The 26611-nt window shown below is 27.4% G+C and overlaps 1 protein-coding gene across 6 annotated transcripts in view; it reads right to left on the bottom strand.

The window, feature by feature from the left end:
• Positions 1-26611, bottom strand: part of LOC126895427 (segmentation protein cap'n'collar) — a 54627-nt gene that overhangs the window by 27812 nt on the left and 204 nt on the right. The window contains exons 1-4 of one of the 6 annotated variants that reach the window (XM_050667263.1): positions 20740-21038; positions 19261-19749; positions 8062-8295; positions 7909-7990 (exon numbers count right to left, since the gene is read on the bottom strand). In XM_050667263.1, coding sequence (XP_050523220.1) covers positions 7909-7990; positions 8062-8295; positions 19261-19749; positions 20740-20742 — 808 coding nt within the window. In that variant the 5' untranslated portion in view covers positions 20743-21038. Of the gene's footprint in view, positions 1-7908; positions 7991-8061; positions 8296-19260; positions 19750-19864; positions 20058-20106; positions 20221-20483; positions 20620-20739; positions 21039-26611 lie in introns of those variants that run through there. The other 5 variants (XM_050667267.1, XM_050667262.1, XM_050667266.1 and 2 more) reach the window with 5 other exon arrangements.

Raw genomic sequence — 26611 nt, 5'->3', positions numbered from 1 at the left:
TTAATTTGATTTACAATTTCGTATAAAATATTAAACAATATTAAATATGAAATTTCATTTTTGAAATCACTAAACAACATTATCTATGATTTAGTTATTGTTATTCAATACAAATAAAAATCCTACAACTGATATTTTAGCTTTGACGCGTAGCTGAGAAAAGAATTGATTTTAGTATTTCATATTTTTTTTTCTATCAATTTAAATACTCTTCTCCTCATTTCCATAATACAGGAAATTGACCCAATAAATTACAATTTTATATAACAGTGATACTAACCGAATTTAGGCAAATATTCTGCATCGAATAACTGCAAATATTCGGTGCAGAATATCTAATAATATAAAAATAAAAACTTTTGGCTTTCTTGTGAATAATCTTTTAAAAAAATATTCGATTATTTGGTTTTTCCAAATTTACTGATATTACTAGTTTAAACATCACGTAAACATGTTTATCTATGAAATTATTGATAATATTAAAAAAAAAAACCGCGTCCTTTAAAATTAAGTCAAAATAAAGCTCATATAATGTACATCAAAATGTAAAAAAACTATTCCAAACTTGATATCTTTAAGTTATCGGCCAAGTTTAAAAGTAATACATTTTTTTTATACAAATTGCCGATTTTTAAGCGTTTTATACAACAGATGTTTACATTAAACAAAACTAAATTAATTGAATGATTTTTAATGTACCGTAAGATAAAAAAAAATAAAAGTATTCCCACAATTTTTCCTCTATGAGTATTACTAAATATATGTTCTTTTTAAGATTTAGAAATGTCAATAAACATTAACATTTTATTCATTAATAAAGACAATAATCTCTTTTTCATATATAATATATAAAATCGAATCAAAACCCTAAGTACATGAACTGTTTGATTAGCAAATACACGTATACGATTTTTTATTATTATCATATTGAAATAATTTTTCAAAAACATCTGCATTATTTAAACTTAAACCAAATCAAAGCTTTTAAAATAATATACTTTCAACATTAAAAAGAAATAAATGTCTTAAGAACTTTTCTTTTATCAGCAGTAGGCAACTTAAGTAAAAATGTGTAATATTATCGTTTAAATTTTTCAATTTTTCTAGTCTCTACATAAACAATTGCAACGAAACGTTTTATTCTAGTGATATTTATCACTGTTAAACATCAAACTATACTGACATTTTTTATAAGGGATCCCCACTATGATAGGTACCGATTGTAATGTAGTTTTCCTCTTAATTTTGCATAAGATTTAACACTCAAGTTTAGTTATTGTGTGAAACACCATTTTAAAATAAATTAAGTTTGTAATTTTATAAAACACTGAGACGAGTTTCATAAAACTGCGAAAAAAATCATAATTTTACCAGTTGTTGAATGGCTCTATTTATTTTAATTACGATAATTTATATCTATCAATCAAGTATTAACTGAAAAATTATAACATTGAACGTCGATTTCGCATATTTTTATTTGGTAGTAGTAGAAGTTTGTAGTTTTTATTCATTAAACGCTTACATTCTCGAAGATACATTGATATTAGAGTCTCCCCAATAGCACTCGCCATTATTCAATTACTAAACCATCTGCTCGTTTAGTTCATACTTTAGACCAATCGTAAATTACAATTTTATTGATATAGGGAAGTAAACACGTTGTTACTCCCCAATGAAAAAACTAAACTTACAGCAGATGGTTTCCAGGTGTGTTTTTCGTGAATAAATTCTCAAATAATAATTAATGAAAATATCCATCCGGAAACATTGTCAAATTCAATTTTCTAGGAACTCCTATTAGTTAAATTATTATTTAATAATAATAATTATTAAAGAATATCGAAATAATTGAACAACAAGTAAATACTATGCCTGCATACGTACGTGAATTATAATTTTATACGCCTATAAAAATTTAGTGATGTTTTAGAAAATATTTTTTAAATATATACACAAAATAAGAATTGTCTGAATGGTTAACAGACAAATATCAACCGAATTAAATATGCGGAAAAGTTACGGAAAGCTTAATGTTTTTAATTTATTTCACACATTTCGATACGTCGCACAAATTAATTTTATTATTCCAAACAAATGTAATTAGAAGATTATAATACATCATAACTCGTGGTACTTGATCTTTGTGTTAAAAAATGATAAAAAGAAGATTGACGACGTATAGTTTGTGAGTATAGGTGTAATATATGTGTCGGCTTGTGTTAAGGCGAGCCTTCATCATCATTTCAGCCAACGGACCGGCCATGTCAACAACAGGTAGAAGGAAAAAATATAAAATGAAAATCTTTCAAACACTTAACAACATACAGCAAACGGGATACCGTCGAGTCATCGTCAGCCACCATCAGATATAATATCGGCTTAATTCACGCGGACCAAAACGTCTCGCGCGTACGTCTGTATGTAACACAAAAGCCGCCTTTTGTACAACTGACTTACACATGGCAAGTCTCGAGTAAGTCCCAGACGTGGTGTACCTTAATCGCAGAGGGATGTAATTACAAATGGTATCTCTAATGTTGATCGTTCTGCAACATTCCAACCTGATACTTTTGAAGTAAACAATCGCGTATAACTCTGCCTAGCCTAATTGCAACGATCCATAGCGGAATCCGGTCCGCTATGTCATGCTAATTAACCGTAATAAAAGTACCACCGACACATCGCGTGTGTACCATTTGGCAACAAAATGTCCCAACAGTGGTATTTGTCTTTGTTAAATAGGACAAACACGCGGACGACACAAACAATGAGCGTGTAGAATTCGAGAGGATATAATAATATTATATTGTGGCAGACATTGTAGAGGAGACAGGCGAAATGACGTTGCACAATGTCCCGTTATGATGCGCTACTGGGTCTCTTGGCGTTATTTGAACACGTATCGCCAACAGCGTCCGGGCGATAGGTAACAAATGCGGTAAATACACACAGCACTAAAAGCATAATTGACATTTGTATTAACGCCACAATGTTTGAGCGAGGGACATGTAATCTTGTAATTGCTACTGACTTCAGCGAAAACATTAACCATTCAAACTCACGAGGTTTATTTGATTAACAGTTAAAATACAAAAATAAAACAATGTTACGTACATTTCTTTAGGGTTTCATACAGACACGTCCCGTATATTGCAATAAGAAATATGTAATTGGACATTTTTGAAAATTTTAACTTATTTTCAATGAAAATACTATATTCGATAGTTAAAAAAATTAAGCTTTCCGGGAAATTTTCTATGTAACCCTCAATATATTTATTAAAGCGCAACGATTTGATTTTTTAAGTATAATCAATTTCAATGCTAAACAATTATTTTTTAATCGTTCCAAAGTAAAATCCTCTATAATAACATCTGTATTCTTTATATAAGCAAAATTAATGTTTATTGAGTAATAGATTTTTTTTACAGAAGATAACAGTAATAACGAGGCAATTAGACGAGTATTAAAAAATAATGCAGATAAATTGTAAGTGTGTAAACAATCAGTCAATTGGTATTTTATTGTCGACCATATTGTGTTCTGAGCTTTAAGTGATCAGTTATCGAGTACACCATTCACTCCCACGCACTCATTTATTCACTTCAAATATGGCGTACAAAATATTGTACATATCACGACTTGCAATCACGAATTTGTACGATAAATACATAATATGTTTAATCATAAACTAAACACCTACTAGAAAACTAAGCACACGCAGAAAATATACTGAACGGTAATTTTTACTGGTCAATAAGGCCTGTCGAAACAAACGTCAAATTTATAATTATAATTATAAAAATAAAAATTATAGATATTTTCAAATATTTTAAATATAAATATATTTTAGCGTAAACTATCGGATAGTTTGAATAACTAGTCAAACAGTACTAAAAATGATTGTAATATTTATAGATTTTTTCATACAATTCGATATTTCCCATCATTATTAAAAAGTTTTAATTAAACTAGAGTATAAATCGTAAAATTCTAACACATAATTTATCTGATATTTAAATGATCATAAAGCCCGATGCTTAATTTTACTAAAATTGACACTTTCAGCAGTGATAATTATGTGAAATTTAATGCGTCGACCTGAGACATAATTATTATAGAAATCATAAATTTGATTTTGACAGATCAATAAAAATCATATTACAACGGTCGTTGATGATGGGATGACTCGTTAGGGAAAATCGTGTCATTGCTACTACTCCGTTTACAATGCTCTCGTATATGTGTAAGATACGATCTTACATGTATAATATCAACATACATATATTGTTCCGAGGAATGTAGATTTCTATAATATGATACACGTTGTCGGATATACAGCGGCAATCGAACGGCATCTCTTTTGGAACACACGGCAGTGGGCGTACGCATCAAAGGGTCGCCGCTGTATTATATAGAAAGACATAGTACTTACACATGTACGTTTCTGCCGTCATAATTTACATCGTATGGACATTACCATAGCAACTCGGAGGATAAGGCCAAAGAGGAAAATGCGCTAACATTATTATATTGAGAAATCAAAATGCGATATTGAAAATCGGACCCAAATGTAAGTTCGCATTGTTATTGGTTTTCACAAGAAAAAATCTCGAGGCACTTAAATATACATTGTGCCGCCGGAAATGGATTGGTTGGTTGCCACTGATCATATCAGTTACGACGGTCGAAATAAAAAATGCTAAGGAAACCTCGATGATGCTACATGAGGGTGACGGAGAGAGTGGAAAATCTAAAGTGGAGGAAGCAATAGTCTTCGCAGGGTTCGATGTTGGCCAACAAATGACTCATCCCTGGATGACCAGAGACGGCGGTTGTGAGTGAACAACAAAAGGACTACGAACGTCCGGAAGATTGATGACGTTGGGCTACGCTTCTCGTCGCGGTTGTTCTACACGGCACTTCCCTCCCTTTAGACGGGGAGACACCCGCTAGTCCGAAGTCACTTAATACATAAAACGTTTTTATTCATGTATTATGTAACACACATTTTCTCCGGGAACGAGCGGAAAAATTCAATTCCAACCATGCCCAAGGGGAGTGCAACGAATAATGAAATTCGTACACGGTTTAACAGTGTTAGTACGGGAAAATAATGATCGGAAAATCCCAAAGTATTTGGATGCGAAAAACAAACTCCACTACGGCATTTGATCCGTGAAAAGTTTGAAGGAATTTTAATTGCAATCCTGAACTTATAAATAATACATATATCGAATTCGAAACATTTTTAAAAATGTAGAGCTCATTACGAATAGAAAACAAACCTAACGCTTTACTAAATAATGGCGAAATTACCAATGATAATTTTTTTTTCGGATTTTTCTAATAATTACTGTTAAAAAAACACTCTCAAATTTATATTCTTTAAAAAAATATGTATGAATGAGTCGTGTGACAACTAACAGCACGATGTTTTTTAATACCTATGTAAGCCGTAACAAAAAATGATGGCATAATATCACAGACAATAAAGCAAAATTAGGAAACTCATCGAGTTACCACTTGTAGTGTATTTTAGATAGGAATGGTAAACATAAGTAATTTTTAAAGTAATGATTGTATAACCTTCAGTCGAGCGAACGTAACTTGAGACTTTAATGATAGGTAACTTAGGTCGCAGTTTAGTTGATAGAATGGTGAACAATTATTTCAAATTGATGTTACCAGATTATTTTATGTTGGAATTATTATTTGCGATTTTAATATTACCCATTAACTGCAGTTCTTTTAAACAATATCAAAAAATGTAGTACAATGAGTACAAAATATTTATTTATAACCAAATTTCAGGATGACCACAAGAAACATATTTTATAAAAAATCCTTTACAGATCAAAAATACATTTTATGAGTGCAATCGAGATAGGAGAGAGAGAGCGCCAAAAAAACTGANCAAAAAATGTAGTACAATGAGTACAAAATATTTATTTATAACCAAATTTCAGGATGACCACAAGAAACATATTTTATAAAAAACCCTTTACAGATCAAAAATACATTTTATGAGTGCAATCGAGATAGGAGAGAGAGAGCGCCAAAAAAACTGATTTTTTTTGTAAGAAACTTTATACTCTTAATTCGAGAAAAATGTTATAGTTTTATTCAGTGAAATATTAAATTAGAAAATATAAAAACTTTTATATTACTTTTAATCTTTGGCTTGAAAATAAAGTTCAACATACACTTAAATGTACTTATGCAGTATAAATTAATACTGCATAAGTATAAATACATAATATAACATGACAGCTCTCTTACAGTTTTTACGCATAAAGTTAATTTATTGCAATTAACAAATAAATAAAAATTAGTATGATAACTAGGTAAATTTTATAAAGTAATGGAGAAATTAAATAATACAATAAAGATTAATTAGGAAAATGTAGTATATGGCACTACAAAAGTGATATTTAAATAACATAACAAATCCTACAGTGTTAAGTTAAAATTGTATAATATAATAAAAATTAATCTAAATTATATCTTTAAAAAAAAATCTACTTTTTATAGGGTTTTCTTACCTAAAAGACTAGATATCGAAATTTTTTTTTATCAATTTGTTTTTGAAGTTTTTCAACTTGCAACTTCATTTTGTATTTAAATAACAATTCTTTCTGGTAATGATTTAGCCTCTTTATTTTCAGACATATTATTTTTTGTCATTGCTTTATTTAGTCGCTCTTGGACTTTTCTTAAAAGTTTTTCATTAGTATTATGGTATTATTATATTCAATCTTAGTTTTTTTTTCAAGTTTTATTGTAGTGTTCCTTAGTATAGTTTTTACATGTAAAAGTTTTTAATTTTTTTTTAATTAGTTTTTCTTATTATTATTATTTTTATTTTACAAATTTCTATTTCTTTTTTAATTTTTGTCAAGGTAAGTTTTGGTAGATCTACTGGCAGATTGGACAAACTAAAAAGTTTATTAATAATAAGAACAAGTTCTGACTTGTTATGGTAACGGGTCATTACATCTTTTATGTACAAGCGCACATTTAGCATTTTTAATATGTCATTAAGATGTCTTATCATTAGTCAAAACTCAAGCTGAAAGTGAAAATGCTCTTTCGACATCTGCATTTCTATAGGATACTGATAATATAGATTTAATTAATAAAACAGCATGAGAGAATTTTATGTCATTGCGTTGATCCTTTAAACAAATAATCTGTTTCCAAAAATCATCTATACATTGGACAGCATTGTCAACTTTTTTTGACAGAATAAGTTTTTATTCATCAATTAATTATTAATCGTAAACTCCATGGATAATGTTTTATAAATTTTAGTAGTATCTTTGATAATACGGTATTCAGTATATTCAGTTGGCAGTAAAAATATCAAATATTCTAAACGTTCATTAGTATTTAAAGATGATTTTTTAATTAAGTGTTTACAAACAGATACATGTGCTTGTACACCTTTTAGAAATTTCAGTCATTCTACTTTATAATAATATTGATTTATTTTTTGGTATGAAAACCAAACAATAGTTTTCTAACAATTGCTATCTATTTCGCACGAGATAGTGAAGTATTTTACAAGTTAGTATAATATTGGATGACATTACATTTAGTTATTAAACTTAACCTGTAAAAATAGAGGCTTAAAGAAACCAAATGTTTATTTAAGATAATTTTAGAGCAAAAATTAAAAAAAGATACTTTTAGATTCAATAGAGACCCTGTGGCAGCACTAAAATTTCTTTGATCATAAATAAATTTAGATACAAATACGATTTTCGATAGACAATATTATTACAACCATCAAATTTGAAATTAGAATAATATAAAATAATTTCATCTTTTTTTTCAAATTAAAGAAAGGTCTTATAATGGAGTGTAGGGATTTAAGTAGCCTTTGGAATAATAAATTAAAATTACCTGCTGATCTGAGATCCACTAGCCAGCGACTGACCTCCCAATAATTATCCAAGCTTTCTCGGCTACGTTCAGTTGCTTCTTCCTATTCATTAAAATCACGTTATATATTTAGTAAAAGTATTTCGTAAAACTTCAATACAAATATTTACTCACGTCATGAAAATCGCTAGAGTTGAAACCCAATGGAGGCAAGAACCAATTGCGATCTGATGAATTTAGAGGGCTGTTATAAGTACGATTCCACGACGGAGGTTCATCTCCGGGTAACAAAAATGAGTCAACGTCATTGCTGAAAGGGAAAGCTCGTTGTTCGCCAACTGGGGTATTAGTAGCTGAGGATCCATAATCCAAATCGACTTTCCACAAGGCTTCAACCAATTCTGCATCCTTTAAAAACAATTGTATTTTAATACTCATTCATTAAGTTAAAATTAAACTTTTTAAGATACTTAATCACTAGGAAAAATTTCTACATTAAAAAGAAAAACATTAATTAACGCGAGTTCGATAGAATTACAAAAGGAGATTGTAGTGTTTAAGCAGATTAATTTATTTTTTTAAATACTGTAAATAGAATGATAAATATGCTATATACTCGAAAAGTTCCAAAAATGTTTTTTACATGAAATCTTTTATTACTTCTACTGATTGCAAAAGTAATCAGTAAAAGAAATAATAACGGCAGCCATGTTTGATAATGCTCAGAGATGAGGGTGAAAATCCCTGTGCGCATTGTATTAATGGCGACGGGATCGTGATTGCGTCGCAACGCCATTAATCACAGGGCCCCGTTTTTCTCCCTCCGAACCGTCACGCCGATATGCCAAGAGAGAGTCCAACACAAAGAGCCTTTTGCAAACGCATATACCAGAAATGTCAGTATTAATTCATGTATGGGGATTTTCACCATTCACTAACTGATAATATAGAAATATAAGTATATGAATATATAGATATAGCCCTTCTAACCTAACTCCCCAACGTTAAAAATCGTCATTCGAACATAGTACTCTTACTCATTCTTTACACGTCCACAATAAGAACTGAATACATTGCGAATGAAGTTATCACGTACATTATATTGTATCTACAAAAAAAAACATCTGCAGACGAGAGCAAAAAAATGACAGTCTAGAAAATTATCAATATTTCTAAATATCTAATTGTATAATACAATATATTTATTTTATTAATAATAAGACAAAATTTAAATACCAAAAAATTTAACTAGGTCATTACAATAGAACTATTAATTCTTGTGTAATTATTCAATTTTGCACAAATTAAGAGTTAAATGATTGTAAAAGTACACATTTTAACCGTAGAAATTTTGATTAGGAATATATTATACATAAGTAGATACTTAATAGTAATTACGAATATGTCCTTGGATAAAAATCTCTTATTATGCATTTATAATAACAAAAGAATAATTGTTTGTACACCGTAAATAAGACGAACAATTAAAAAGATCCACGTTAATATACCACCAATTGGTAATTTAACAACCTAAATCATTTATAAAGCTATAAGATATATTTTTCTTCAATTTAATAGTTTTATTTTATTTTAAATACTGTTTTTGAGCCATTGGTATAAATTCATTCAACAAAAAATAAGTTCAATATTATCCTTTTTAATAATATGCATTATCTCACTAATTGGAAGTATAAGAAGAATTCTACAGATAAAAATAATCATAAAAATTTAAAGAAACATTATAATAATTACAATTTTGTAGTCGAATTTTAGATGTCATCGAAAATTAATTGAGATTAAATGAGAATTTCTCATTTTGGATAAAAAAAAAACGCATGACATATTCTTAAATCATACCGATTTGATGATAATATTAAAAAAAATATTTTCTCTCGACGATTCTAAATTTATTTAAATTAGGAAAATTTGTAAATACAATACACAATTAAGATTGTCAGGCTATTAAAAACTTAGAAGAAAAAATAACAACATTTTCTATATTTGATAAGTTTAATGCATTAGCTGTTCAACATGTTATGCCTACCAAAATGACCGTGGACGTTTTGGGAAATCGCTTATGACACCGGAGAGCCGTTGGTCATGTATTGTTGTCTAGATTGGATGCGTTCCACATTTTTAAGGCCAATAACTGACAAATAAAATAACATATACACGTATGTTAATAGAAATACAATGGTAAAACTTTTTTCCTAGCGCACAACATCGTTTTTTAGTGAAATCGCAATAGTAAAATTCTCTTGGATTTATGGTTACAAATAAGCATCTATTTTTCCCCTCAGTTTTTTCTGGTAAACGTTTCCGTTGATCTTATACACATAAATGATGCGTGTATGTAAATCACCAGTTTCTTTTTTGGATGATTGGACAAAAAAAGCGCGGCTAAGCAAAACCGTGTGAAAGTTATTTGTGCGCGTCGCCGTTGCCGCCCCGGGTGCAACAGTTAATATATCACATGTCGTATACCGACAATAATTGCAATCGCTGCCGACTGATGGTATTTTTTATTCATCGGTGTTTTCTCTAGAGATTTTCTACTTTTTGTCCGTTTTCAGTTTGCACAATACAATACACTTATTGCCATTGTAATGCGCAAACAAATACAGCGCCAACGACAAAAAAATATGTTCACTATAAATTCGCAAAAACCGTTTTCCCATATATTATCTATTATTGTTACTACAGTTTTCCCCTTGGGAGTAAATCATCCATCGAATCCATCATGACGGCCACTAAAATACAATGGCAAATCACATGCCTGTCTCTGGATCTTCCAAGTGAACATATTGTGACAGTGACGGTAAGGTATCTCAAATATTTGGACAGATAGTCCACCGACTACGCCGATCCATCACAACGCATAAATTTATTGCCACAATAACAATGAGATTTACATAATTGTAAGTCATACTACAGTTAGCTATAATTTTGCATTTAACGGTTACAGTAAGAAATATGAATAGTATGTTAGAGTAGATTATGATACAAAAGTGACTTTTTTAAAAGTTTATTTACAATTTTAACCTGCATAATTAAGCAATTAACAGTTCACTAACTAGAAATATCAAACGGTTAAATTTAATTATTTATTGGCTACTATAATTATTATTAGCACTTTCATTTAAAATTTCATTATAAACTATCAAATTATTGTTGTCATTACAACTAGTCAAAATATCCATAAAAACCCAGTTAATAACAAACATAAACAGCAAACCATAGCAGTAGCCCACGGAGCCATGCCAAATTTGTCATCATGAACCGCATCAACCGACCGCAGCGGTTCGACGGCTTTGGCGGTCACGGATCGGCAAAACCACACCGCAGTTACGACTGTGTCAAATAAATGCATCTCTTAACAGCAATGGAGACTACAGTCGCACTTCAAGCGGGAAAAGGTTAGGTATATATTAACAATAACACCAAGACAAAAAACCTGCACCATCTTTGGTAGCCGTGAAAAACGCGTGAATCCGGTAAAATAGGTGTGACGCGACACGTCTGCTACGACAACAGATGACTTTTTTACAATCTTTCGACTAAACAATAAATTCTCATAAGACGGTGCTGAGTTTTTCACAATGCGTATTTATTTTTGTTACGCCTTCACAAAAAAATAAATACATATATATTTATTATATGTATATGCATACCACCGAAAGACTGTTTTAAAAGGCATACAGTTTTTTGTATTATAAATTTGGGGAACCATAAAAATGTAAATAAAATTATTTAGGTTTCATTTTTTAAATTTTCACTTCTTAAAATAAGTTCATACATGAAAATAAAAAAAAAACACCACATAGAAGGAAAATTTATTGTATATATACATATAACATAACACACACACACATATATAACTATATATATTTATTTATATGAATATAATATATGAACATATTTATACGTTTTTAATTAAAAGATACAATCATAAATAATAAAAAAGATTTGGTATTTTTTTGCGAATTTGATAATTTATTACTAAAGATTTTAGAAATTATTCATTTATCAGGATAACTTTTTTTTTTGTGCAATAAATTCTATTAAAAATTCGAACTCTCGGGTGTAGTGATTAACAAAAGGTCTATTCAAAACTGGATGACTTAAAATCATACTAAAATAAACCTAGTCAACGTGTTTGAGGTTAAAGAATTTAATTAAAAGTTTGTTGAACGCACAATAATTACTATGTGGAATGTAATTCTCGAGATTGTAAAATTTTTAATTCGGTGAAGATGAAACAATTTTTGTTTTAAAATATATAATTACACATTACTTTTCAATAATAAATATTTTATACGGTAATATAACGTGAATTTAATACGTTAAAAACGAATAAACTTTGCAATAACTTTAAAGTTTATTTAGATGACTGTTATAAAATAAACTCTTCGCAACTGACGAATATGATTGCTTAATTGGGACATTATAATAATAGTGCACTGAAAAAAATTATAGTAATGATAAAAACTGAAGTGTTACCCGGATGCTCAATTAACGCCTGTAGAGCGTGTCAAACAGGGTTCGAGTGCGGGACAATAATAACAACCGTTGGAAGTGTTCATTATTATAAGTATTAAGTGGCACACGGCCCTGACAAAACCAACGGTGGTAGTTTTCGCAGGTGATGACAGCTGGGTACGCGCATCGCACCAATTGACTTCGAAAACGTATCCACATAAAATACGAATTCTGATGACTATTTTATTTCATAGCTGTTCTACAGCGGTAGTGGTTTGTCGTACATCATATATTACTATGTATTGCATTTTGCCTTTACGGTGAAAATTATCCTGAGTTATTACCAGACCGGGACACAGTTTAGGGTTACCTAAGAGGTCCGTGTCGGCCAATAGCACATGCGTTGGGCGTAACATCGGGCGGTGCTACGGGGGAACTGGTTGCCGCCGTTGTGACCAAAGACTCTCCTCTATTCATCGCGGTCACTGGGGAACACACATTGGGTTTACTCGCGTATGCCATACATATCTCGTTATAACATTGTTGTCGTCCAGCAGGAAAACGAGATATGCGTCGACGTTTCACTGATAAATGATGATGCCCTCACGGAGGGGAGGCGGTAAACGTTTATTATATTAATTTGATTATCGAATATAATATGTATGACTGCACCTCTACACGCGGATAGGTCGTCTCCATTGTGTCGAGCCGCCGTTGATGATGGCCTCGATAATTCTTTTTTAACAACAATAATTATTGTTATTATAAAGACCGCAGCGGTAGATAGCGTCTCTCGTGAGATCGACTATTTAATATTATTAAAAAAAACCTTAATATTAACTAATGCGCTTTATTATAAATTAATCATTCTATATTATAATAAAACATCAACTTGACATCAAAACAGCTACATAATTCACAACACATAAAAGCTCATACTATTTATATATTTCTATTGTTTAGAAGCAAACTAATTTATTTTGTGCACATTACACTTACGACATAACTCAGCTTGGTAAAACAAAATACTCAATGTAACAAGATAAACAATCAGTACCTAGAAATTCTTATTTTCTATTACAAAAAATTAAAGGAATTTTCTCCGTCTCCAAAATAAACTAAAGCCAAAATTATCATGTAAAAAAATTTACTTGATACTATTTCATAAATGAGATGAAGCAATAAATGTACGAACAACAGTATCAGCGTATAACGATTCTACTTAAAAAATAAAAATCACAAATAAGTTCTTAAATCAAACTTAGAATTGTTATCTTAAATACATGAAATTTATTTATTAATGTTGACTATAATTGTTTCGTTCATTGAGATGAAAAAAATTACATAAAAAATTACATTTGATATAGCCTCTTATTCATACTCATGCGTCTGAGTACGTCACTAATTTTAATTACAGCGATACAATAAAGAAGAATAATTTTATGACTTTGCAATAGTTGTATAGTTATTGTAAATGATAACAGAAAACAACTATTCTGATTTTAAGATCAAAAAACAAAAATTAAAATATTTTAATAAATTTAAAAAATATTTATAATAATTGTTTAACGTATTCAATTATATTTCATTTAAAGTGATCAATTAAGGATAATACACTGATTTTCTCAGAAAATATTGACAATTTTAAATTGGCGGGTACAGCATGTACTGGTGTAAGTGTAATTCGACCTTTCTACACATCTATTCTATATATTTAAAAATGTTTTGTACAAATGATAAAAAAAATTATAAGATTGAAATTGTCTGTACTTTTCTATCGTGAAATATGAGTTAAAAATAGTGGTTCCCATTCATGAAAATTAAAGTTTAAGGTTGATACATGAAAGTATGAAAATATAGAATATTTAATTATATATCATTATAGTTTTTTGAACCAAGTATATTTTATCTTTACAAAAATTAAAATTTTTCAATAATTTCTGAGAAATTGAATGTCTTTACCTTAATAGATCATTCTGTGTATAGGGACACAACGCAGTTAAGTTGAGTTAATAACAAAAGAGTTTGATAATTACACTTAAAAATCTTGAAAATACAGGTCTAAATCAATAAAGTTATTTTATAAACATGACTGAATATTTCTCATAAATTTAAATATATTAATCAACAAACATTCAAAAATGTTATTAACTTATACATAAATTTAATAACATTTAAGTTTATATTTATACATATATTGGGAAACTGAAGGGGTTAGAGTGCTACAACCTCTAAAATAAAACAAAGACGATTTTTTCTTAGTAAAAATGATAAATAAATATTTTTGAAACGAGAAAAGCAAAGACATTTTTTCAAAGCAAAAACTTCAATTTATTTTTTAGACTCGATTTTTTTTAAATATTTTATTTTGTACTTATAATCCCGTCAACAAAACAATCCCAAACCAAAAGATATAAGAGGGTGAAAAAATTATTTTTATTCATATGAACTTTACTTTAAGTTTTTTTTTCACAATCCAGTACATTAAAAAAATTACTAACTGAAACGATTAAATATTGACTAGAAAGGATGGCACATCCACCGGACATTCCTGTCCGTTAAGGACTAAACACACTAAACTCAATCATAATAAATAGAATATTTTTAGAGTGGAACTTGAACTAAGGATCATAGGCGTGCAAAGAGATTGAGGTCGGAGGTAGGTAAAATGTTTACCAATTCACAATCTCATCTTAACGGTGCATATTTCATTGGATATTTAAGAGACTACAAGGAATTTACCAAAAAAATACTCATCTTTTAAACTCAAATTGAAATTTTTATATAATAAAATATGATACTTCTCTCTTAAATTCTAAATAAATTCCCGATTATAAATACCAATTATAACCGGCCCAATTAAATAAAACTAAACCCGTTAGGGATAGTAAACGCACCCTATCCTTGTACGCACGTTTATAGTAAGGCTACTATATCATGACTTTGTCTTGTTCAATTCTAATGAAATGTTAATAATCCTAAAGAAAATCGCGGAGTGATTTTTATATGAATTTTACGTTGGTACTAATTTTAAATCAAGTAATTTGTATGATCATCAACACAAATAGGAAAGGTTTACAAAAATAAATTTGTAGGATTCACAAAACACTAATCGTTTTATCTCGTCCTAACCCTTTGTTGCGAATTTCAAGAGAAATAAGATTAACTCTAGCGCGGAACAATGAACGTAGGACGCCAACAAGTTATTAATAATCTCTTACGACAAGACCTGCTGAGATATTGAAGTACATGCATACAAGTGATAGCTTAGACGTATTCTACGTACAACTGTACTATACATGAATAAAAATCAGCGTTTATCTTTTATAAGTCGTACGTTTTAGGGATCTTAACACAGTGGACACGTAGGTCGTCCAAAGAACACTAAATGATTTTGGGAAACCATAAACGTGTGCTGTGGGCAATTTGTCGGGGTTTTTTTACATAGCGAAGCCGCTAATGACTGCTCATCTATACAATCGGCAAGAATTCTTCCCTAACAGAATATCCGAAATCAATAAATCATATAAATAATGCGGGATGTGTCACACGCACGAGGTCTAACCCCCGCCGCTACGTACACTGCATGTTTATCTTGTGGCTTAGCTAATGACAACAACAATCTGACACTAAGACGCTGGTGGTCATAACCCCAATCCCTTGTAAATATTAGTTAATCATTTTTCTTAGCAATGTTGACACGAAATCTTACAAACATAACAAAACATCAACTTAAAAATAAAATAATACTTACAACTTATTCGTAAATAGAAATAATTTAGTAACAAGTATATTGTTCAACTAATTAAAATTCACGTTTAGCTGATAAAATGAAAATTAGAACGTACATTATTGGTATTATGTAACCTAACGACACTAAATAAAGGCATACCTATAAAATAATTAACTCAGATGCAAACAATAATAACCATGGAATTTAAAAATCATAAAAATATAGAACATTAAATCCAAAATTTCATAATACATTCAATATAAGTTCATAATGTACAGTATACACATAATTAATTTATTAGAACCAGCAAGTAAAGTATAATGTTAAAATGTTTAGTTACATGTGTATCTTTCATTTGGGATAATTAAATCATAAAACATATTTCTTTACTAATGATTTTACTTTCACAACAAAAATAAGGACGATTACGATTATTTTAAGATCAATTACAGAGTTTCCTTTTTATAACCTTGGTACACTCTTGTATACCCATCATTTTTTTTTACAATTGTAATTTAGTTAAAATAATGCCTTCCACATAAAAAAAAGGTACATGGTGTTAGCAATAAAACTAAAGTTAATAATACTAATTCAAAATAACTATTATGATAGATAGTAAGTCTATATTTTTAGCTGCGAAGTGAAGATGAGATAGTTTTTAAATAATTTCATTTTTAATTAAATTGTGGTGGATATATAATGATTTCAAATGATAAATAATACATTAGCGAAAAAACGCCATCTATGAATTATTAAATTATTTTATTATTAAAATGAAAAGATTACATTAAATGACTACTGAATCTAATATTTCATAAATAACCGAATAAGACATAATAAGATTTATTTATACATGTTAATTAATAGTATAGTGTACTTGCTACTATAAAATAATCATAATTAATATTTTAAACCAGTCAAAGTTTTCTCGTTTATTAAATGGCAAAGAAATAATTACTTTATAAGTGCTGTGTAATTAAATGATCATAATGATACTTTTAGCATTATTTAAAAATTCTACTTTAATGAAATATTCTAAGAACGTTTGATATTTTCCACTGTATATAAAGAAAACAGGCAGCCTAGTTTAACCTCATGTTCCACAATATTAACAAAAAAAACACAAATTTATCTGAAATTTTCAATTAAAGTAATTGAAATTTTAAGTTGATAAACTAAAATTTTAAATAAAATAAAATAGACAATAATGTATTTATTTTTTTATGAACATCATTTGTTCACATACAGTTTGTTTCTTTTTCACTGATCCCTTTTAATTCGAGATTATAAATACATTTTAACAACACATGTTATTTTGTGAAATCTTATTTTAAATTTAAAGATAACCATAATAGATAACGCAATTCCAATTTATTTGTGTTATAATATTTTTGTTCATTTTTAAATTATACGACTTACTTGTATTTTTGTTTATTGTTAAATTACGAAATCCATACAATTAATTTCAAGTATTATGATTTTATTCTAATATAATATAGCGCAACCTATTGGTTTATAAAACACGAACTCTCTAGTATATTAAGAATACGTCAATAGATATCGCTCAAAGCATCTCCCACTTAAAATGTTTAATAAAACAAACCAACAAAAAATAAACACGTAATATGTTTGGATACTACCACATAAAAAAAAAAATTAAAGAATAATTGTATTTTTAAAAGTATATTCAAAAAACTGTCATCAAATTAGTACTAATCAATATTGGAGTAAACGTAGATTTAAATTTCAATATATTATTTATTTTAAAATTGGAATAGTATAACTTTTAATTTAAACTTAGTAGCACGTACAGTTGTAAACTAAAACAGACATATTAAATTTAAACATAAAAGTAAAACCATTATTCTGTTGACAAAAACATGTGTGTTAATAAAATACTAGTGTAAATACTATAAATTACAATATACAGAAGGTTCAGTAAGAAAGGAAACAGGTCAATTGCTATAAACAATGAAAACAATAGAAACCCATTTCCTTACTTACAGAACACCCTATATATTATGAGTAAGTTAAATTTAGCGTTTTTAAAAGAAGATCTAACTAATAACACAAGTGATTAACTTTTAAGAAGTTATGATCCAATAAAATAATTATCTATGAAAAATTTAGTAATTTTTCATAGATTTATACTGATTAGTAACCTATCCACTGTACCCATTAAGTCACTACTTAGAATTTTTGTATTTAATAAGTTAATGTATGAGTACATTTTTTTACGAAAAGTTTAAAACGATGACCCTCCATCTAGTATTTTGACTATACACGATTATTTTAATATTACATTAAAGTATCTTTTCAATTATGTATAATAAGACAAACTGCAAAAACTTTGCTTAGGATTAACACGGTCATTATTAAACAATTTATTCTAATAAAAGGCAATATAATTAACTGACAACATCGATGACGTCACTCACTACTATAGCTAAACTGAATAAATCTTTTTATTTTTAGCCGACACGTAACTCGTCTATAACAATCATAATTGTCTTAAACATTTTAATTTTGGAATTTATAAAGTATAGTTTACCAATCCATAAAACAATTTCTATAGAAAAATGTTTTGGCAAAACAATGTTACAACCTCAACTTTCATCAGTTATTTCAAGGTCGTTCGGCAATGTTAATACTTTTATAATTTATATTATTTTTAATTATCATTAACAACGTGGTATTTTCTCATGTGAAATTTTATTCGATGATAAACTAACTAGTTTATATTACAATATTCAACCAAATATATTATATAATGTATTTGCTGTCTTTTTCAAATAAAGCTACTCAATTATTTCATTTTAAGTTCATTTTTTATTGTACAATATTACCCAAATACATAATTTAATAGTTTGCTTAATTTTTTACTAAACTTACGAGTGTATACACTAGATTACCCTGAAATTTATAATAAAGAAAAAAAGGTATAATGAAATTTTTTCCGGAAAACGCAAATTGAGATGATAACATGATCTTTGTCATAAATAAAATTATGGTTTTTTTTTAAAGACTATACAAAAAGAGAGTTATATTCTCGATCATCCCCTACGTATACACTTTTCAGTATAGATTAACAAACTAAAATTTAATCAACGTTTTTGAAAAAATAAAAATTACCAATTTTTATAAAAATAATTTTATCTTACCTCTGGCTCTAAAGTAAAAACGTCACGGACTATATCTGTGTCAAACGGATTCTCCGCGTCATCATCGTCTTCGCCGTTGCCGCTATCTTCTTCCTTAGGTTCAGTTTTTACAACACCCTGACCTCCAGGTTGCTGATTGTCATTACCGTCGCTACCATCTACATTTAATAAATAGGCTTCGATATTTGATGGATATCTTTCACTATAACGACCTAGAGAGAGCAATTCGCTGAGTAACCATTGCCGGTCTAAATCTCGTTCGACGCTTTTAGGATGGATCTCAGAAAATGGCCCGAATGCCTGTGAATAGCCATCTGTGTTCCAATGTTGTAAAGGGCCAACTTCAACTTCGGCTGACGGAACCGAAGACCAAATACCAAACGTAGGCCCCAAACGGTCGGAACCGATAAGCGATAACAGCAGTGCCACTTGAAGTAAGTGCTCCGAAAAGCCTTTTTTCAAGCGCAGCATGATTTTTTTCTTGAACCTCTGTAAAAAATCATATAAAAATATTAAGACTAAATAATAAACAAATTTTACTAACAAAATGTGTTGTGTAATATTGTATTGATTTATTTTAAAGAATATTAATCTTAATTATTACGGTAGTAAAATATTGAAAATTATTATTGCTATAAAATTGAACAAATGCATGATCAATATGATGATACTATGACATGGTGAAATTTTAATCGCCAAAACATAAATCCATCGAAATCAATTTAAAAGAAAAGTAATTATTTACAAAACAAGTCAACGAATTAAAAAATTTCAATTAAAACTAGGAAAACAAATAAGGCGATGGTTTCGAATCGTATTGCGCACCACCTTGAAAGTTGAACAAACCTTCGCAATGACTAAATACGCTGTCTTGCAACCGGTTGTGTTTCTCTCCATATGAAGAGAAGTCGTGTTAAATAAGTATACAATAAGTTGTTGAATATAACATATTTTGAGGGCTATTGCGCGTGTCGTTATACAACATTTACCAAGCATGTGCAAGTGTATGTATTTATATTAACATATACTTATACGAATGAAGACTATTATTTAAAATTAAAAATATATTGAAAATATTAATTTATAAAAGTATTTAATGCAAAAAGCCACAAAAAAAATACTAAAAACTCGCATATACGTTTTCGAGAACTATGTTTGAATCATCGGCGCTGAACACTATTATCTTATTTTATTAAGATAAATAATTTTTGATTATTTCTCACGTTATGATTGAATGCCCGAATATTGTTTTGACGAAATCAAACAAAACATATAAAGTGTCACTGCGCGATTTCACATAAATTGTCATAATTTCCATACGATCTTGTTATATAAAAAAATTCAACCATACAACACAGCAAACTAGTTTTTCTGGCTAACCACGATTAATGTTAAAAGATGTAGTAAACAATTTTTAACTGAATATTTGCAGGCAATATTGTAATTATCAAATTAATGAAAACAATATATTTCACTAACCATGTTTACAAATCAAGTTATGAATAACAACGCTGTCGCGCTGCTCTGATTTTACCGCCACTTATTCTTTGTAAATGCGTGTAACTTAACAGCAGCTTAACAACACTATTATTAACGGTTTACCGATATAACAACTACTGATCAGCAGTCACGGCGGTGTTAGAACAATAATACTTAATATTATTATTTAATATTGAGAAAATAATAAATAAACCGCTACGGACGTATATGGAAGTATATGCAAACGGACACAAAACTCTTCAATAGTACTTAACACTATATTATATGGATTTATATTAAAGTTCTATAGTAGAAAGTTTACGAAACACGACCCGAGAACGATTGAAATCAAATTAAGCCTGTTGATACGAATAATAAGACATAAAAACAAAGATGCGCGGGTACTTTGGCAAATGTGCCAAGAGTACATGCTATTTTTCTGCGTGGGAAAATTTGTGACATTTGTGTTGATTGCTCAAAGTTCGTTGATCTAGAAAACATTTTATTATTATTTTTATTATTAATTCAAAATTAGTGTTGTGTTTTCACAATAATCACTTTTATTTTGGGCCATGGTCGAACTATTTTAAGGATTTGGAATTTACAATGTTTAACAAAGAAAACCTCTTAAGTTAACAGTGTACCAACAAATATAACTCGGAATTCTATAATTTTATTGAAATTACAAATGATACGAAAAAAAAAAAGTCAGAAAATATATAACTTATAATGTTTTCCGCAGTATGAATATAGTCATATATAATAAAGATGTATTTTGATATTGTCTACTCGACAAAACCACAGAACTAAAATTTTTGAAATTATAGAAGATGAAGAACTCTAATTGTATTGGTAAACAACAAAAAAAAATTGGAGTACTCCTCTATCAAAATGAAATTAAATGTTTTTCATTCCAAAAATATTTTTAATATATTTTATTAAATATTCATACAGTACGAATTCTCGAAAATTTTTTTCTAAATTTCGATATACAAGATTTTTTTATAAGATGACTTGATGTAAAATAAAACACTTCAAACGAATTCTACCTCGAATTAAAAAATTTGAATAATAATATTTTATATTGCATTAATTATATCTTTAGAATAATTTTTTATTTATAAAGGTAAATTTATAAGTATTATAACCTCTTAAACAAGACCATACTCTATATATGATTTAATTGGAGAATTAATTATAATATTCACCTAAATGTGTATTTCTTTTATTTGCAGTTTCAGCAAATTAGTTACGTATGATTTTTAAACGACAATTTTGTTTTAAATTAAATAGAAATATCGTGTTGAATAACAAATTATATATCAAATTGCACTTCAAAATAAATCAATTATTTGCATTAATATACTACGTAATAATACTTTTGTTTCGTTTTAAAACGTAGTGGACACATAACGATAGACGTTGTATATTGGCAAAAGACCACAATCGGCCTACAATGTTTTCACCAAGCATTACTAACTAAATTCACTGCATAAAAATATCATATACTAAAAACTTCAATTATTTATACATTAAATAGTTTATTTTTAAAAACACAATTAGAAATATTTTATTATGATAATTTGAGTTGATTTTCAAACTATTAGTGTTTAACATAACTTTAATTTCTATGTTCGTAATCTATGTATTCTCTGTATTTTACCACATTGTATTCTATGTTATAATAAAATTTCAAGTATATTATATTTGTTAGGAAAAAGATTTTTATTTGTTTAGAAAAATATTTTGAAAAACTATTACATGGTATATACACACATAAGAGACGGTATATACATGTTATTCTTTAGTTATAAAGTCTAATTTTTTTATTAATGTAATAGTTTTATAAGTAGCATGCAAATATTTTATCAGAATTATTACTCATTTTTAGTCACGCAGTATATCTGCATGAGCCATTAATAGTAACACTGACAACAAAATATAAGTGCGTGCATCTATGAATACACATAACAGATTTATTTGTCTTGTATAAAATATATTAATTTATCCGAATAATAAAGATTAATTATGAGACGATAAAATATTTTAACTATTGAAAATATTATTTCTTTAATTTTATTTAACTAAAACAAAACTATAAATTTATACTTAAATAACAAAATCTAAATTAGTATTAGGTATTCTCAGAGATATACTATGGAAATGAATTGCATCAGAAATGTTTTCACTATTCCAACCAAAAAATAAAATATTTATCTTCTTAAACATAACTTTTGTAGTTACAGAAATTCGATCACCCTTAACTTACTCATGTTCCTACGGGCACACATATAATATTGTTAAATGTATAAATATTGCTTAATACAAGAATTAGCATTAGATTATTTTTGCAATAGTTATTAGTAAAAATGGAATTTAATTCCTAATATTTAAAAATTTTAATTCTAAAATTCTAATTTAAATTGCTAACTCAAAGAAAACTGTATTGTACATTATTTCAATCGATTTTTCTTTCAATAAAAAGATAAGAAAAATAATAAGTATGTCAATGAACTTGCACATTATTTAAATAATATGAACTGTACAAATTCTTCTAAGTATAAATCATAATAAATCACAAAGGGGAAACATTAAACAGATACTTGAATAATCAAAAATCAACATAGCAAATTTAACAGAGATAGAAAACATTTTATTATTTTTTTTTTTTTCGTTAATACCTATTACTAAATATTGTTGCATTTACGAATATTTTTCGTTTTTGATTAACTTTTTTAATAAAATAATTAAAAATATAATAATATTTAAAAAATGCTTTAATAATAATAAAGTTATTCACAGTAAATTTAATTTTTAAAAAAATTATTTTATTTAGTAACTTATCAAAAATTTATTTGTAATATATTTATATATATATATTAATTTGGGTTTACAGCCAGTATAAGTGCAATTATATGATCGTTTAAACTTTTTTAGCTTAAAATTGAGATACAATTTGAAAAAAATGTATGAAATAAAACGATAATATTTTTAAAATAAATAAAACATTTTATTTTTAGTATGTATTATTTGAAAATCTACCCACAGAGGAGAATCAAAAATAGCAACTTTTTTTTTATAAAAAGTTAAAATTTTCAAATTAATTTTGAAAATGTTCTGGAAATCCTGATAAAATTATAATAAAATTTAAATAAACAGAAATATTTAGGTTATAATGTTATGATAACCAGGAAACCGATGAATAAACAGCAAGTATCAATAGCATCGTTTTCATAATTAAGATGACAACATTACTGCAAGGAGACATTAACAATAATTCTAGACATACTTCCAAACAACTTCCCTTACACATCATTTTCTAAATCATACTTAAAGAATAAGCTTACACTATGTCCATGAAAAAAATCAAACTAAATGTAATCTAAATATAACATTATAAAGCTTATACTTAACATTTAATTGAACCAATTATCACTTCACAAGTATCATACATTTAGTAGAAAATTATATGTTTATACACATTTTTGTTCAATTTCATAAAATGATTATGCTAAGTTTTGTGCATTCAGAAATATTTTATTAAAGAGTCTAATAAACTGATAAACATTTTATAGTTTTAATATTTAAAAAGTTTTTTGTGACCAATGGTTTATGAAATTAACAAATATATTGCAATTCAACAAAATATAGCAAATAAATATCTATAACAATATATACTCATATAGCATTTTCTAATCACATTTTGATCTTAAAAACAGGCAATTACTGTCTATAAATGTCAACACTAAAAATTAAAATGTATGAATCGAGTTTTCTAAAAAACTGGAATACTTATGATTGTCTACTGAATGACTTAAAACTCATTTAAAAGTATTTTTATTTACAACTTTACAACTGTAGAAACTAGATATAAGATATAAAAAATTGTTTGCATTAGTTAACTAAATTTAATCAAAATGATAATATAATATAATTATATATTAATTACTTAACTCTCGAATAAATCTATATCATATAAAATAGAGTTATAAATTTAAGAAATTAATGAACATCAAAAGTTAATGAAGAATTGCTTAATCTTATTTCCCTCAAATTACAAATCTGAAGTAAAGGTATTCCTTTTAAATAATCAATATAGTAGGCTATATAAATCCAAACATGATCAAAACATTTTGTAAATCTATTTTGAAATAGAGACGTCATAACTACTATGATATTGCCATTGGAAGAAACTAATCATTCAAAGTAAATATATAAATATAAAGAATAAACATGAAAAAAGTTAAATTAATAATTATAAATGAAACAAATAAGAACAATTTTAACGAAGCATACATAATGGAAACATTTTTTCATTGATTCAATCAACAATTATGAAATAAAAAAAAAAATTTTAAATGAGAATTATATAGAAAAACTTTGCTTTAAAATTATACTTAATGTATGTATACCTTTAGATAAATTTAATGTTTAACGTTTCACTAAAAATTCTAACTCAATAACCAAATATTTTGATTATACAATAACCTAATTTTAAAGGTCACTGAATTTACTAATCAAAAAATATGTAAAACTTACTTTAAGTTAAAAACAAAAGAGTATGTTTAACATGCTATCTTGTGTAACAACAATAATTACAGAACACTGTAACTTTAATATTATTTAAGAAACAAAACTAGGAATAAACTGTAACCGTCAATTATTTCGCAACATTAAAAAAACAAATATCATATATACATGTTAACTTATGCTAAAATTTCATTATATTGTCAATGACAGTTTAAGAATTTTAGAAATAATCTAAAAAAATTATTATATCAATTAAGTGTAATTTTATTAACTAAATATACTATAAAAATGTGCACTGTACAAAATGGGCCAAGAACAATTATTTAAAATTAAAAATATACATTTAATTTTAAATAATATTAGCCACAAGTGATTAATTCTTATTAAACAATTATTTTATTTGACAATCACACATTTAATTTAGTAATAAGTTATCAAAAAGTGTTTTTCTTAACAGTTTTCATAAAATAAAACTATTATTATAGATGTTTTACTTTAAATAATTTACTATTATAATGTTAAATAAAATGTTAATTTTACAAATAAAAAAAAACTCAATACTATTTGACTAATAATTTATGTTCTTATTTTTTCTAGTTTAAAATTTATTTATGAATATATAAACAATTATTTAGTGTAATTAAAAGAATATTTTAGCTATCAATGAATATTCAATTTATTATTTAATAATTCCTTTTTTTAAACTATTAGGTAGGTTTAAACAAGTCAATTTTGAAGATTGGACTAATGTATCCTGAGAAATTATTATTTAGTGGTTTTTTGATAGCCTTGTATATTTACAGACATAGTGTTTATCATCATTTAAATTGTAATGTAGTTGCCCAACAGCAGCGAACAAAGCTTAAATTTAGAGCTTGGCAGTATTTTAAAAGTATACTACGCCGCACTATGCACTTAATAGTTACTGATAATTTTAAAGTATAGAAATATTCATATACCTCTAATTTTAAAATAACTCATAATTAGAGTTTAAGACTTTAAGCATTTATAAAATTTGTTGTACCACAGGAACATTTTTTTTCTAGGGTGAAATGATCATCCCACTCACTCTCCAAACTAAAATCCTAATTAATATACATTTATTAGGCGTAAGAAAAACAAATATTACTTTGAATTTATAATTTATGTACTTGGGATAACTAAAATAAAATTTATAAATGCATCATGTCCCAAACTCTACACATAATATATAAAAATATTCGATAAAATAAAGTATTAATCCACTTAAAATTTATCCGGAATGTCAGTGAACATCAAATTACTATATCTATATTAACATTTTAAAGAAATATAAACTAATTTTGGATATATAATTTTTTTT

The sequence above is a fragment of the Daktulosphaira vitifoliae genome, unplaced genomic scaffold (genome assembly GCF_025091365.1).
Source record: "Daktulosphaira vitifoliae isolate Bord-2020 unplaced genomic scaffold, ASM2509136v1 Scaffold_1, whole genome shotgun sequence".
Classification (NCBI taxonomy): domain Eukaryota; kingdom Metazoa; phylum Arthropoda; class Insecta; order Hemiptera; family Phylloxeridae; genus Daktulosphaira; species Daktulosphaira vitifoliae.
The sequence above is the reverse complement of the archived record's forward strand: the minus strand, read 5'-3'. Positions and strand labels throughout refer to the sequence as shown.